The sequence below is a fragment of the Brachyhypopomus gauderio genome, chromosome 13 (assembly GCF_052324685.1).
Source record: "Brachyhypopomus gauderio isolate BG-103 chromosome 13, BGAUD_0.2, whole genome shotgun sequence".
Taxonomy (NCBI): domain Eukaryota; kingdom Metazoa; phylum Chordata; class Actinopteri; order Gymnotiformes; family Hypopomidae; genus Brachyhypopomus; species Brachyhypopomus gauderio.
The window spans coordinates 22,518,112-22,533,368 of record NC_135223.1 but is presented as its reverse complement, the minus strand read 5'-3'; the positions used below and the strand labels follow the sequence as shown (position 1 = coordinate 22,533,368).

The window sequence follows — 15,257 nt, the reverse complement described above, 5'->3', positions numbered from 1 at the left end:
GGGCATTAAAGGTGCTATAAATCTCTCTTCTCCCATTACTCTTGCTGTATTTACAAAGCAAAATGACAATGTATATGTTTAGCATTATCTGCTCCGGTACAGTAATACAGAAAATTGTTGTTGGTGGAGGCAAGCTGAGTGATGATGATGACGATGGTCCATTTCTTCCACTCACTGCCATTTTGTGTTGGCTGGCACACACCTGCCATAATCACTGATCAGAGTCATTGATCAGTTCCACTCAGTGCTCCAGCTAATGGAGAGAGCGACTGAAGGCCTCTCCTCAGAAGACCATGAGCAGTCCCACAATGTCTTGTTTTCCAAACCAGTGTACATTTTGTATTTCAGAAAGCAGCAGTCAATGAATCTTGATAATGCGTGAGCTCAGGGCACATAACTCACATTGATAGCCCTTATATTGTGCCAAAGGGCTGTAAATCCAGACTTGCAGACATGAATATGCATTTGCGGTCAGCTCATAGTAGGATCTCAACACATGGACTCATGGCACAATGACACGGCCATTTTGTTTGTCCCCAGCTACATTAACATTTTATTTGTCAAAACTGTTTTGCCTGTTCCGTTTTATTTTGCCTGTTACGGTTTTTCTTTCTAATGTTTCATTGTTTATTTATAGGCTACATATTAATCATTTACTGAATACAGCCCAGATTTAACCCAACATAGAAGATGTACAAATTAAAATGCCACGATTTTCATAGAGAGTGGCACAATTCTCTACGATTTTTACATACCATTACAGCAAGTACCCCACAGTGCCAAGTGGACAGCACAATCTGCAAAGCTAATTCAGCATCAAAATGTGCCTGTTCTATTGCTGATTACTGTGTTATGGGACACCCACTGTTGTTGCTATCATCAATCTTGTCTCTCATGAGCAGATGGCCACATGAAGGCTGAGGACTACAAACGATGCTACGAGTACTATTTGAAATGCATCATGACAGTAATAAAGTGCATGTGTCACGGATGAAAATAAATACACTTATCATTCCGTTTCATTGCACGAATGGAGCTCCCGGCTACGCGTCTCGGAGGGAGGGGAAGACGCGGGCTGAAGGGAGGAGTGGTGGCATGCTCTCTACGCCATCACACTCGTGTCTCACCCAACGTGTGCGGCTGACGCTGTCGCATAAAGCGTGACGAATGAGCGGACAGACAGGCAATAAGCGGTTATATCGGCCTAATGTACTCATTGACACAGATTGAGGGTCCAAACTAAAGACCATATGCACCCCGCTCTGTCAACATGTCTGTCCTTCACAACAGGGCACTTGCTATCTGTCATGCTAACACTTTGACCTGTTTCTGTGTTTCATTGTGCAGTCATGTGATGTTGATCTTTGTTTGCAGAAACATGCTGGTTTGTCTATAAGAGTGTACCTGCATCTAGCGGGCTACTATTAGGAACACATTCCTTAAAAACATCACTCTATTAACCTTAAAATAGCCTTTCATGTACACTCATTCAGACAAAAACTGCCAAGAGTTTAGTAGAATTCTCAAATGAATATTAACATTCATTAAAAATATACTGGGCTTTTGGATCCAGTAATATTCCAGTGTTCTTAACAAATCAATATGTCAGAAAAACAACAAACAAACAAAAATATGATAAATGCATCAGAAAAAGAAAAGCTTTTGGTTGTCTTCCTGAACAGTCTGGAAATCTTGTGTGAGAAGTGGGAATATTTGGGTTTACGTTTAGTTATGCTACCTATCTCTGTTATCCAATTGAAGTGTTTGTATATGCACAGATATGGCCATGTTCCTTAAATTAATTACTACTTTGTTAATGTGTTTGTGTTGCATGGAGAGAACATGCCACCCTAAGTCGTATTTTTTTATATAAAAGTAGTCGGCAGCACAAACGTTACACGAATTTAGTCAGTTCTGTCGCGTTACAACTATGTACAAGTGGGTTTGGTGCTCTTTAAAATCCACTGATAGGGTTTGAAATGTAACGGAATCTCAGTCTCACAGCTTCGGACCTACAGTTACTTAAAAGACTTACATGTGCAAATACATGTGTGTTAAATTCTGTTCGGATAAAGCTCCGAGGAGCGAACGCCTTTTCTTTGCTGACACGGTCGACATAATTGTTTGTGGTTGCCAAAAAAAACCCAGTGGGCGCAAAAAAAACCCCTTCCACATTTGCACGGTACTCCAGCCCGGTTGTTGCGGCGCCTGAGCCAGCCGTAAGATCATCATCAGCAGTAGGAGGGGTGCAGAGACTCCTGCAGGCTAATAGTACCAGCCCACGTCCGCAGGTGGAGTTCTGATCCGCATGTGTTGAGAACTGGAGTTCAATTTAAAGCGAGCTGTTTTGGGACTTGAGCCCCAAAAAAAAAAAAAAAAAAAAAAAAAAAAAAAGCTGGAAGAATGTTCCATCAAGTATGAGCGCCTATTTGTTTCAGACAGAGAAATCCTCATATGATACCCACGAATACAGTTTTGATGAGCAATTCTGAGACGTTTTTGGATTCCTAAAAAAAAAAGTGGATCCCACTTCCTGAGAATCATGAGAAATACTTGGTTGTCGCCCCGGAGAGCGATTCTGGAATACTGGAGCACGGTGATGGTGTGTCTGTTTTGGATTCAGTGTTCTTGCGGGATGCCTCATGTCATTCGGATAGGTAAGAGAACACAAATGCTTATGCACACTGGACACTGACGCACGGACGGAGTTTACTTCACATTTTATTTCAGTTCTTTTCTGAAACAATTCAGTCATTTTAAGCATTATGCGTCACTCTGCACCGTTGATCCTAAAAGCCACGACCAACACTTGTGTGCTCTGTTGATAAGACGGAGTGAATGTTAAATGTGTTCGCACATTGATCTGTTTTAACTGATGGAATAACAGATGTATCGATAAAGAAGGAGCGCGAACGATTTGGCATTATAAATGCTGCAAAATGTTACATGCAGACCTGAAATTAAGTCGCGTGGAGCTTCCTAACATGAAATTGGCGTTGAGTTCAACATGCACTACGTTTAAACAAGAGAAAGGTTTTGGCACTGTAGTTGCATTTAGCACTTAGGAGAAAATGTTACATCTCAAAAAGCACACGTTGAAAATAATGTTGAGATGTGGGCGTACTTAACAAGTGTTCTGTACATTTTAAAGTTTGGGACATCGCAGACTGCTTTAACGTGACTTCTTTTCGCATTTACAAGTTGTGTATTATCATTTAGCTAAATGAAAAGTCTTGTTATGATGACTATTTACTCTTCTGGAGTGCAAAAAGGGGCTACATGCTACGTTTCACTTGCAAGGTGATGACACATTGCACGGCACGAGCTTACGATACTCGAATGAAGATCAATACGGGTTTGTCTCGAGGTATATCACTTTTGACAAGTAGGCTATAGCTCGTGCTGTGCAGGCCGAGTAAATAGTGTTGAAAATGAAAGAATACCACGCGTTCACTTTACAATGAGATGCATTAAGTACATAACAGATAAATTAGCTGGGTCAAATAATAATAATAACAACATATATATATATATATGAGTCATCAAACTGAATTTCATTACACGTATTTCTCTAGGCCAACACTTCAGGCTATACTTAATTTACACCGTCTTACATTTTTTTATTCTGTAATGGGTAGGAGGCCTGTATCTGGGCCAAAACAGAATTTCCCATCAAGCTTCCCATTTTAATATGTCTGCTTCTTGGATTTGTGGCTGTTGATGGCAGTGGAAGTGACTTGTATGACATTGTGGTGAACACCGTTTCTGTCGTTTCTGACATCCAGGATTTGCAGTTTATTTTAGTAAACGTTTAAAGATGTGATCACCTTTAAAAAAATTTAGTAACATATTAAAATGTAACTTTGAAATCTAATGTTGATACTTTCTCACTTACTTGTGCATGCACACAACACACACACACACACACACACACACACACACACACACACACACACACACACACACACACACACACACACACACACACACACACACACACACACGCATGCACACACGTGCATACACATGCACACAATTGATGTGATGATACAGCCATCATATATTTATGCATTTTCTTCCTCTCTGTGTTCATTAGTATTTGTAGTGTCTGTGTATCTGCTTTGTGTCTACTGTATGAATTGTGTGTCTGTAAATGTGTGTGCTTGTGTTCACATTTGTTTTTTTTCCTCTGTAGATATTTATGCTCACGCACTTATGCTTTGTACGCATATACCTGTGTTATACAGGAAAAGGTCACAGTGTTTATAACAAAATAAATGCTACCCGTTTTTTTCGGTATTAAAACCACTCCCTGAATGGCCACTAGAGGGCTCTCTTTGAATTACTGCATTTGCTAACTGGTTCGCCAGAACTCTACGCACATCGGAACCACACCAGTGAAATTCATTAAAGTGGGTGCTGTCCAGAGAAGGAGAGGGAGGGGTCTGTGTCTCCCCAAGTGGTAACATAAGTACTTCCACACCATCTGTGTAATGGTGGGTATCCAAGGTGGACTTGCCTCCACTGATTTCACTGTTTTTACAACGTGCCTCTTGGAAGCCAGATGGCCGATCAAACTCACTCTGCAAGACTGTAAATGTCTTGGGAAGAACTGTTTCTCCTGCGTCTCTCTGTTATTTTCCGTATTGCTCTCTTGCTATTTGAGCTGAGCGGGGTCTATTTTCTTTTAAAACAGCAGCTCTTCTGTGTAAGCATCACTACTGATTATGATGGATGTAATGAGAGTGTGTTTGGCAGGATGCTACAGCCTTCCACTGAGCTGAGTTTTCAACCAGTGCAATGCAGCTCCGAATATGTGATTTGGAACTAACTTGTATTCATATCACACAACACAGAGACAACGAGACCTTTCTGTCGAATGAAATCTGAACAGTTTGAAAACAGATTTTAACCACATTAACACTTGATGAAGCCAGGAATTAGAACGGTTCACAGCTAACATTTAAATGACAACATGTATAACGTGTTTGCTGACATATTTCCTGATTTCTTTACTTCCTAAATCCTACACCTCATTTTTTGTAAGTGTTCAAAGTTGCATGGTTGCAAATGCCTCCTCTTCTGTACAGGCAGACGATGGATGGAACTAATTTATTGCCATGGGCCCTCTTTCTATTTCTGAATGAGGGAATTCAGCGCCAGACAAGGATTTATTGGATAATCAATTGCTTTATCTACCTAATACTTCAAGTGCTTCATCATTGCCAGTTAATCAATCTAGCTCATGATTTTATGTCACTTTTGTTTCGTTTGCTCCTTTGTTCAGAGCAACAGTTGGCAATATTGTATTAAATTTCTCGTATTCGTTTTGTGGGGCGTGCAGTGTTTTATCATCATATATAGCACAATGCATGAATTGCTCTAAGATCTGAATCTTACTGTAGACACTTAATCTGATCGCGAGCACGAAAAAGATGTTTCATGTGTTATATTGTGTATGTACGTACATTGTACATTATTGTTTGAAAATAACAGTTTCATTTTCAAAGATTTAAAATATTTCTTAGGGTTTATGTATGAATGTATATTTTTGAGACATCGCATGTGTGTGTGTGTGTGTGTGTGTGAGAGAGAGAGAAAAAGAGAGTGAAAGAGAGAGAGAGTCTAATAGACTCAGTGACCTTAGTCATAACCAAGTCAATTGCAAGGGCACTAACAGGCTTCCTACAGTCAGACGGAAGGAAGACTTTCATTTATAAAGAGGCTGACAACAACCGGCACGTCATCATACGCTCTATCAAATTAAGATGACGATCAATTGTTGAACAGAAAATGAATGTTTAATTTTCATGTAAATTTAATAGGAGAGTTAGCAAGAGCATGAGTATGTGTGATGAATCTTCCCTGCATGTGTGTGTGTGTGTGTGTGTGTGTGTGTGTGTGTGTGTGTGATGAATCCTCCCAGCAAAGAGAACTGATCAGTGCTGAAAGCTGTGCTTAGACTCAGGCGTAAGTGTGTGTTGTGTCCATATGGAGAGGCACCTTATACTCAGATGTGGAAATGAGATGGGAAGCAGTCCTTTGTGCACGTGCACGCACGCATACACACACACACACACATAAAGTTAACCATGTTTTTCCATCACAACACGCTAAACACACAGTCTGTGACCAGATGTTCTGACACATATACATTCACAGCTGTCTAATTTTTCTGGTGGTGTTCCACACATCCGTTTCATTAACATAGTCAGCACACTTGTGGCCTTGCTATTAGCTTCAATATAGTTAATGAGAGACAGCAGATGTTTGTATTGTCCTCTTGAAAGTCTGAATCAAACACACTGTGGCCTCTTCTCTTGTGTCAGCGGGACACTCTGCTTGCACTGGCATTGGGACTTCCTGAGAGACTAGACCAGACTGGCAAGCTATCCAACATGTCACACACACACACACACACACACACACACACACACACACACACACACACACACACACACACACACACACACACACACACACACAGTTAGTTGTATCTCATGTAGTGCATAAAAACAGTGAAATATAATGCAGTTCTAGGCACACTTACAGACACACATCACGTGCAACTGTGTGATTACTTTTTAATGCAATAGGAAATTTGTACCCTCTCCACATAATGGCTTTGAAACCTAATTCTTAAATCTATACATTATGTTGAAAGTAATTAAAGGCACGTGAGTCCACAGAGGCAAACACAATGTGTTTTTGACTCCTCTCAAACATAACACTATATGAAGAAGCCAACATGTTCAATGGGCAGGCATGATCTATTTACTTTTTTCTGAGTTGAGAACAAATGACAGTTTGCAAGTTTGACAGTTTGCAGTCCATGCAAGTGGCCAAAGATTCCCCAGAGGTGCTTATGAAGGAAGAACGCAGGTCTTTTTAACAATGGGAATTAGTACAGATAAACCTGATTCACTATAAATCATCTGGGAAATAGACTTACCCGATGCAGGAATAATTGACTCTATTATACATTATAAGGATCATTTCCTGATGGTCAGTTGGGACAGGAGATAAGGTAAATGAAGATTTGGAAACAGTGAGATAATCCACAGACACAGTAGGCCTTTCCCTCCACTACAAGCCTTGAACTGTTCTCAGAGCAGATGGTGTTTTCATATCACGCTACAAAGTGTGTGCTCCACAGTACAAGGTCTGAGGGGAACATATGCTCCTGGTAATTAAATAAATAATAGGTGGGTGAACCTTGCACTGACGCAACCACGGATGGCGTCAGAATAACGAGGACGAGAACCCTGCGTTTGGGCGGTGGGCAGGCCTGTGGAGCCCCGTGCGTCTCGTGGTGGGGGGGGGGGGTCGGGGTCGGCTGGGGAATCCAGTCGGGAGTTCATGGGATGGAAGCAGATAATATTGTGCTGTTCCTGTTTTATTTTGCACGCCTGTCTCCAGAGATGGCATGCCATTACTGCTAGATGTGTGCCCTTCTACGTTTGACAGCTCAGGGAAAATTCATGGGTTGTCAATGTACTTGCTCTCTCTCTCTCTCTCTTTCTCTCTCTGTCACACACACAGCCACACACACACACACACACACACACACACACACACACACACACACACACACACACACACACACACACACACACACACACACACACACACACTTCTTGTGGGAGGTGCCATACCAGCAGACAGGATCAAATTTCATGTTCTCCCTATTTGTCTTTATTACGAGCTCCTGTCTTACCCATCGGACTCTAGAGTCTCCACCATTGCCTGGCCACTGCTGAGGAAGTCAAACACAATTAATGTAGCTAAATGGGAAAACCTCTGTCATCGGACACCATTTATGGTCTCAGCTTATGCCAGCATTGCATAATGGGCTATAGCATGGACATGGGCGATTACTGCTGTATCCAGTAATGCAACCAACAACAACGGCAACTACAACGACATTGCTCCAGCTGTAAACAAACACACTTACACCCACACATATACACGACCACTAAATACCCACTGTGGCTTGGCCTGAGAAAAGAAAGGGAGAAGACAAAGCTCAGGTTCTCTCGTTTAGTTTGTTAATTAGCTCAGACCTTTTGATCCTGATTTGAAAATGTGCCACATTGCTGTGCTTGCCTCTTTTGTGCACTGGCCAAAGCCAGATAAAGTCCAGCCTTATTTCCCTCGCCTTTCAAACGGTGTGGCATTCAGTCCCCACCATTACTACAATGAGGATTGCTCTATCCGTCTCCAGACACGGCTAGCGTCTGCAGGAACAAGTGCTACAATGCAGCTTCCTTGTTACTCTGGCAATACAATAGCAGACCTTTTCGTCCTGCTTAATCAGGCCTGGACATAAGGCATTCACTGGCCATGGTTAAATCCATATTTAGCAGAGAGTGTGCAGGGGGGTGACTTGTTTGAACTGACCTTCTTAGTGTCAGCCTGGAAATGGCAGGTTCAGTGTGATTCCACCAACCCACCACGCCAGGAGAAAAGGAGGCGAAGGGACTGACATTGCCATTAGGTATTACACGGCACATTCAGCTCATGGAACCACAGGAGTCATGATCGTGAGGTCACGGTCTGGGTCGTCCGAGCAGCGGCACTGAGGGGAAGAGAGACAAACAAAAAAAGAGCATAGAGATTCAAGGCAGTGGACATTCTGCACAAATGACTGAAGGAGCAGAAATGCAGTTTTGCTCAGTGTGACTGACTTGTGACTGCGTGTGTGCCATTGTTAATACATGCATGCACAAGCAGTCTCAGAACATCCACGTTGTAGCTAAGCAGAGAGCTAGCTAGCACAGTACGCACTAAGTGGTTAGCAGCAAAGTCACAATTCAAAACCTTGCTGCCGATGAAGAGTGATTGTTATTCTCCCATTAAATTGCAAACAAGGGTGGATTGTATTTTAGAATCATTATTTCAACAATAGAAGCTGATAGCCTTGTAAAATAGTTTAGGTTAACATTCTAACTAGCTTGTGATGTTTGTGATGAGGTTAATAGTTATTTGTAATTCTTTGCCCATGTTCCTTGGGACTCGCACACATGAAGGGAAAATTAAAACCCAAGATCAGAAACATTATAACGTTGATTTCTCAGATACTACTGGCAAATGCTTGGAGAAAAACCTACATTACATTGATCTCATATTTTTGGGTTAACATTAGGGTCTTTACACAATTCATTACTTATTTGTTGATAAAACAAGATAGCCAAGGGACTTCATGTTTAACATTTGGTTGTAGCTTTGGCTGAATGTAACAATTGCAGTATTAAACGTATTAATATTAGTATTTAATATTAATACTAACAAATATTTATTTTGCGGAAATCTATGCAGCAGATGAACACACTAGAGGTCTGTCTCTGAGTAAAATACAGAGGACCACTCAAATTGTGTTCTTTCTTATATATATAAATTAGTTGGTCCAGCTTTTATGGACTGTTGTGACCTTTAAACAGAAACCATATTCAAAGCAAAAACACTTGTTGACTTGGAACTGGCTGGAGCAGACAGCAAAGCTTTGGTCTGCCTGCTGTTCTGTTGCCATCACTACAGTAGGCTCCCTACAATTCTTGTGTGCATGCGTTTTGAGTTTGTGTGTGATCTCTTCAGCATGCTGAAGTTCAACACAAGCGCTGCTTAAATGTCTGAAGACGCTCAGCAGTGTGCTAAGAACTAAATATGATAACACCATTAAAAATGAAAAGTTGAAAATTTTTTTCACACATTTCACACAAATGTTCACACTTATAAACTTTCACATTTCTAAAACATCTTTTAATGTGTTTATATGGATGAACAGCTAATGTCATTATCAAGTTGAGGCAAGTGATGAACTGTTATTTTCTGTGCTGCTATTGTGCTAAACATGAGTCAGCCATTAGGCATATTGCTGGTGAAGTAGTGTTTTTTTTCTATTTCTGGCCTAAATATAGTTGCCATATGTAAAAGCTCTCTAGACGTTATGTTTAATATTATTTTATTTGGGGTTTTTTGCTACTCACGTTGAAAATCGATTAGAGGAAGCATAGCTGATGTATTTCGTTTTGCTTAGAAACTTCTAGTCACCCTGCAGGTCCTGCAAAGCACATGGAATTTTCAGATGTCTGACCTTCTGATTGGCTTCTCGTGGGCTGCAGGCATGCATTATGTTCACCACTGTAGTTGCACTTGAGTAAGACTTTGGAGGTCAGCGTTCACATTGAGAGTAGCCCACGGATTCATTGGATCAATAGAACATTTCTTCCTCTCCATGCCATTGTCCTTTGTAAGACTGCAGAAGTGATGTGGAACCTTCACAGTAAGCAGGGCATCGACTCAAGTCTGGAGGCAGCTGTACATATCAGAATACACCAAATGAGTCCTCCATTGGGAAGACTCTAACTGAGCTCAAATGTGATCAAACATACGCACACAATGTCAAATGGTTTGGCTTTAAATTAGACGCAAAACTTGCAGAGGTTACGATGAAACAGCTGCTCATCTTGTTGCACTCAACTCCATATTTTTCAAAGTGGCTTTCTTGGTATAAAGAGTAGCTTTTGCCTAAATAATGATTTGACTCTTGACCCCAGGCTATTGTTACCAGCATATATTGGAAATCTTTGGAAAATCTCAGAGGCACATGTGTGCAAAAGTCATGTAGTTTTATTTTCTCATTTTTTCACAGATATTTACAAGTGTGATATGCTTTTCCTCAAAACAAACCTGGTGTGCATTGTGTCAAGTGTGCCAGACACAGAAATGCTCGATGTCCTCAACATCTAGATAGGAAGCATATATTTGAATGCAAACAGATATCGGGGCCAGAAAATCACACCACATACACAGCGGTAAAACCTAGTTTATGTCTGCACTGCCATATGCTTTTAAGTGATGCCTGGCGTGTTGTACCCCATTTAATCAGAAAAACAGGACAACTACATGACCATAATCAGCACCATTTATTTCATGACTCATCACTAAAATGGGAAGCCATTCTGTGCTTTCATTTAGTTGTCATTGCTCTCCCAAAATTTCCCATGATTCTGTGAGAGGGCTAAAGGGCTGTGTAGGTAGAACCAGGTGGACCGGGTCTCTGACTGTGTTCATTTGCAGTGGTTATATAAAGGGCAGCCCAGCCAGAAGAACACTGATACGGTGTTAATGTCCTGAAGTACTGACCGGATATGAAGTGTCATTAGCTTGTATAGAGAAGAGATGTTTCGGGATTGATTTGTAACAGATCGTGCAGAAATGAACAAGTCATAGAATAATTTAAATTATGTTAAGCAAATAAGAGTGCAAGACATAAAAATAAACATTGAACTAAAAGAATCAGCTGATAATAAAATTAAGCTGAGTGTCTTTGTTTGTGTCCTGTGTGTATCTATTCAGGGCTTTCAGTTTAGGCTCACCCAAACAATTACTGATCACCATCACAGAACTCAATTATGTTTGAAAATAGTTTTATTTCAAATCTTAAAGTGTTAAGTTTGCCTTGCAATAAGAATTCAATGCATTGCTGTATCCTGCCACAAACTAAGGCTGGAATTAAAACAGATTAATTCACTGAATTAATTACGTTGCTTAAAAGTGACATTGGACACTTAAGATCATGAAAGTTGCATAAATAATGCTACTTGTTAATCTATCAATATGATTTCATATATAAAATTTATTAGAAATAAATTTTACATGATGCAGTCATATTGCTACAAATTAAATTTTAAAATTTTTACATAAAAGGAATTTAAAAAAGAGAGACAAATGGAATTTTAAAATGAGAGAGCTTTACATTCTGTCAAAAAAGGCCCATTTTACATTCACATGTTTGTTTTGTTTGAAGATGTCAAAAAGCACTGTTCATTGACAATATGTATTTGGAAAGTTCAGTAGCAATCAGGACAAAAGGGCTAAGCATTGCTTGCCCTAACAACGCTTTAGGACTCCTACCATGTAAATATGATCTGAACTGGTGGTATAAGCCACTAATGTATTGATGCACAGTTAACCAATTGTAGACAGGGAAAAGGCAGAGGTAGTGTACGACCATCCTGTTTGAAGCTGAGAGCTTAAAGCTGCACTCTGATTTGCCAACCTTAAAGATTACCAATAAACACAGAAAATAAGGTATCTTTCAGTCACCCCAACAATGATGTGGTGTCTGGACTTTAAAAACATTGTTAAAAGACCACAGCTCAGCAAGACCTACTGACAGCAATGTTTTGAAATGCCTAAATTGATCTGTTTAAATGTCATGGAGACACATTTGAGTGAGGCAAGATGTTCTGTGAAATGAGACTATCCATGGTCTAGTTTTGTGTTGTTGGATAATGCAGCTATATATGCACTGTTCAACAAATTATGGGAGCACTTAACAGTCAGTTATAACACCAAGTCAGTTCAACTTCAGGGATATGAGTCAGTGCAGTTAGCATATATAAGCAATTGTGAATCAGTTTCATCTGCGTTAGTGCAAGTGAAAGCAAACAGCAGGTGCCCTGCAGAGGCAACAGCAAGACAGTCCCAAAAAGCAAATAGTTCTGCCAGTGGTGCACACAGACAAGTACTCTCTCCTTATCCTTCCTGACTGATTCTTCTCTACAGTAGTGTAGCTTTTGCATTTTGCTAGTGTCTTTGTCACCATTGGTAGCAACAGGCGGTACCGGCAGCCCATTCAAGTTTGCACAGGTAGTCCTGCACCTCCACGATGCCACATACCTACGTGCCATCACAAGAATGTTTGCAGTGTCTCCTAGCACAGTCTCAAGAGCATGGAGGAGACACAAGACACCAGGACACAAGCCATTAAATAAGGAGCTGGGCAGGGTTTTAGAAGCAGTAGGACTGGTTTCTGCTCCGTTGTGCAAGGAGGAACATTGTAGCATTGCTAGAGCCCTACAAAATGATCTCCAACGGTCTACTGGTCTACTGTCAGAACCAGACTCTATGAGGGGAGCATGTAGATATGTACCAGTTCATCCAACGCCAAACTCAACCTTATCCAAGAGCTTCTTCTTCCAACTCTGGGAGGTGATCCCTCTGGAGATGACCTGCTATCTCATCAGGAGAGTTTAAACCCATTCCACAGTGGGTTCATGATTTTGGTTTCCATTGATCACTGTTATGTCATTTTGTTTTTAGTGAAGTACACAATGTATATCAATACATCATTTCAATTTGAAATTTCGCTCATCGACATCCGTTGCGTAGTTTAAATATTCCATAAAATGTTTGAGCAGTACTGTGTTTTAAGATTGAAATCATCTTGAACTCTTTTAATCTTCTGCAATCATCTCATTGCTCAAGTGTAACGAAAGTCAATACTAAATACTTAACTCTTACCGCATGCACGCACGCACGCACGCACACACACACACACACACACACACACACACACACACACACACACACACACACACACACACACACACACACACACCAGTGGTGTAGTCCTAAAAAAGTTAGTGGGGGGTCGATTTTGGTGCGGCGACAATCGTAAGTTGTTGAGCGCGGGGGGGAGGGGCGATCGATCACCAAGAGTTGGTGAATTACTAACGCATCAAGTATAAACCTAGCTTTTGATGTAACAGTCTCAGCAAGAGCAACGTCCAGTTAAAATAAGTGGGGGGATGGTGTCCAGCCGCTACCTACTCTCACTACACTACTGGGGGGGACGCAACCCCCCTGTTAAAATAAGTGGGGGGACACCATCCCCCTGCGACCACCCCCCCCCCTCCTTCCACACCCCTGACACACACACACACACACACACACACACACACAGTTAGTTGTATCTCATGCAGTGCATAAAAACAGTGAAGTTATCAATTATGAGATAAGGAGACCACTGCAAAATAGTTATATTTTATTTTGTTTCATACTGGTAACATTACATTTCTTTCAAATTCTGATAAAAATGTACTTGTTTACAACAAAAATATGCTATGTTTTCAGGATTTGAAAAAAACTAATTTAGCAAGTTCATATTAGTTATTAATCAATACAAAAGAACTTTGGTGGAATATTTGGCATGCATCTTTATTTATATTGCTTGTTAAATACGATTTGGTATAGGTGATCACCTAATTAATACTTCATTTAAGACAATGAGGAGTGTGTTTGTTATACAATATACAGGATTCGAAGTGGTCCTTTAATCTTTTCCAGGATGTATGCTTTGTGTGTGTGTGTGTGTGTGTGTGTGTGTGTGTGTGTGTGTGTGCACAGCATATATCCTGGAAGAACACACAGTACACTGTATACATGTACATGTTATCATCTACACCTGTACACACAGGTGCTTAAACATACCCAAGTGGTTATAAATAATTATTCCCACGTTACCTTGGTAAACCCTAAATCATGCATCAGAAATTTTGTATGACATTAGCTATTATTCCACCATAGGTTCTTGGTCTGGGGAAGAAAAAAAGATGAATGAAGCTCACTGATTGAACAACTTGAGCAGTGATTGAAAAGCAAGAGGTGCGTCAAGGCTAGAGGACAATCAGTGGGTCTTTGTGCTGTTTTCCCAGCCAGTAATGACATTTAGGATGCCCTGTGCATAGAAATAAGCCCACGTGCTTGGCTGAACCGCTGAAGTCTGCTGCAGAGCGCACACGGGACTCACAACGCCAACATACACTGGATGCTGCCTATTAAATGACTATTAAGTGCTATGAGTTCCACCCACTATTAGGATTTAAAAAGAACATGTGAAGCAGTCACCTCCTGTTATGTCTCATGCTGGTGTCCTAGACCAGGATGATCAAGTGGAATAAGGAAGGCCACACTCTTTCACACTGTCAGCCGGTCTGACTCTTTTCTGAGGTCCAGAGATGATGTATAGAGACTTTCTGTCCCTGTCTGTGTCATGCTTCCTGTTCCTCCTCTGAAACACTTCCTCTCATTACGTTTGAAGCTCGTGAACGTCCCCGTCCTCACTCTCCTTACAGAATGTGCTTTTGTGGATGCTTCATCCTGTCAAATTGCAAATTTAATCTCATTCAGCCTGTGCAACTTGTAGTAATCCCCGTTGAGACACAAATGCCTGTTCACTACAGTTCCAGCCCCTGCCTCATCTTGTTGGATTATGCTGTTTGTATTTCAATAATGACGACCAATTACACATATTTATGCACTGGCATCAATGCCATTTGTGTCTGTTCTACCTCTGAATGCTCTGTTCTTTTAAGGGCTTATGCACACTGCAAAAACAGGGTGCATGTTAGAGAAAGTGATGGTTGACATTGTGTCAGAAATCCAAAATGGCTGCAGATTTTCAGTTATGT

At 40.8% G+C, this 15,257-nt stretch overlaps 1 protein-coding gene across 1 annotated transcript in view; it reads left to right on the top strand.

The window, feature by feature from the left end:
- Positions 1-2,261: 2,261 nt before the first annotated feature.
- Positions 2,262-15,257, top strand: part of grik3 (glutamate ionotropic receptor kainate type subunit 3) — an 83,941-nt gene continuing 70,945 nt past the window's right edge. The window contains exon 1 of the mRNA XM_076971790.1: positions 2,262-2,657. Coding sequence (XP_076827905.1) covers positions 2,543-2,657 — 115 coding nt within the window. The 5' untranslated portion in view covers positions 2,262-2,542. The remainder of the gene's footprint in view (positions 2,658-15,257) is intronic.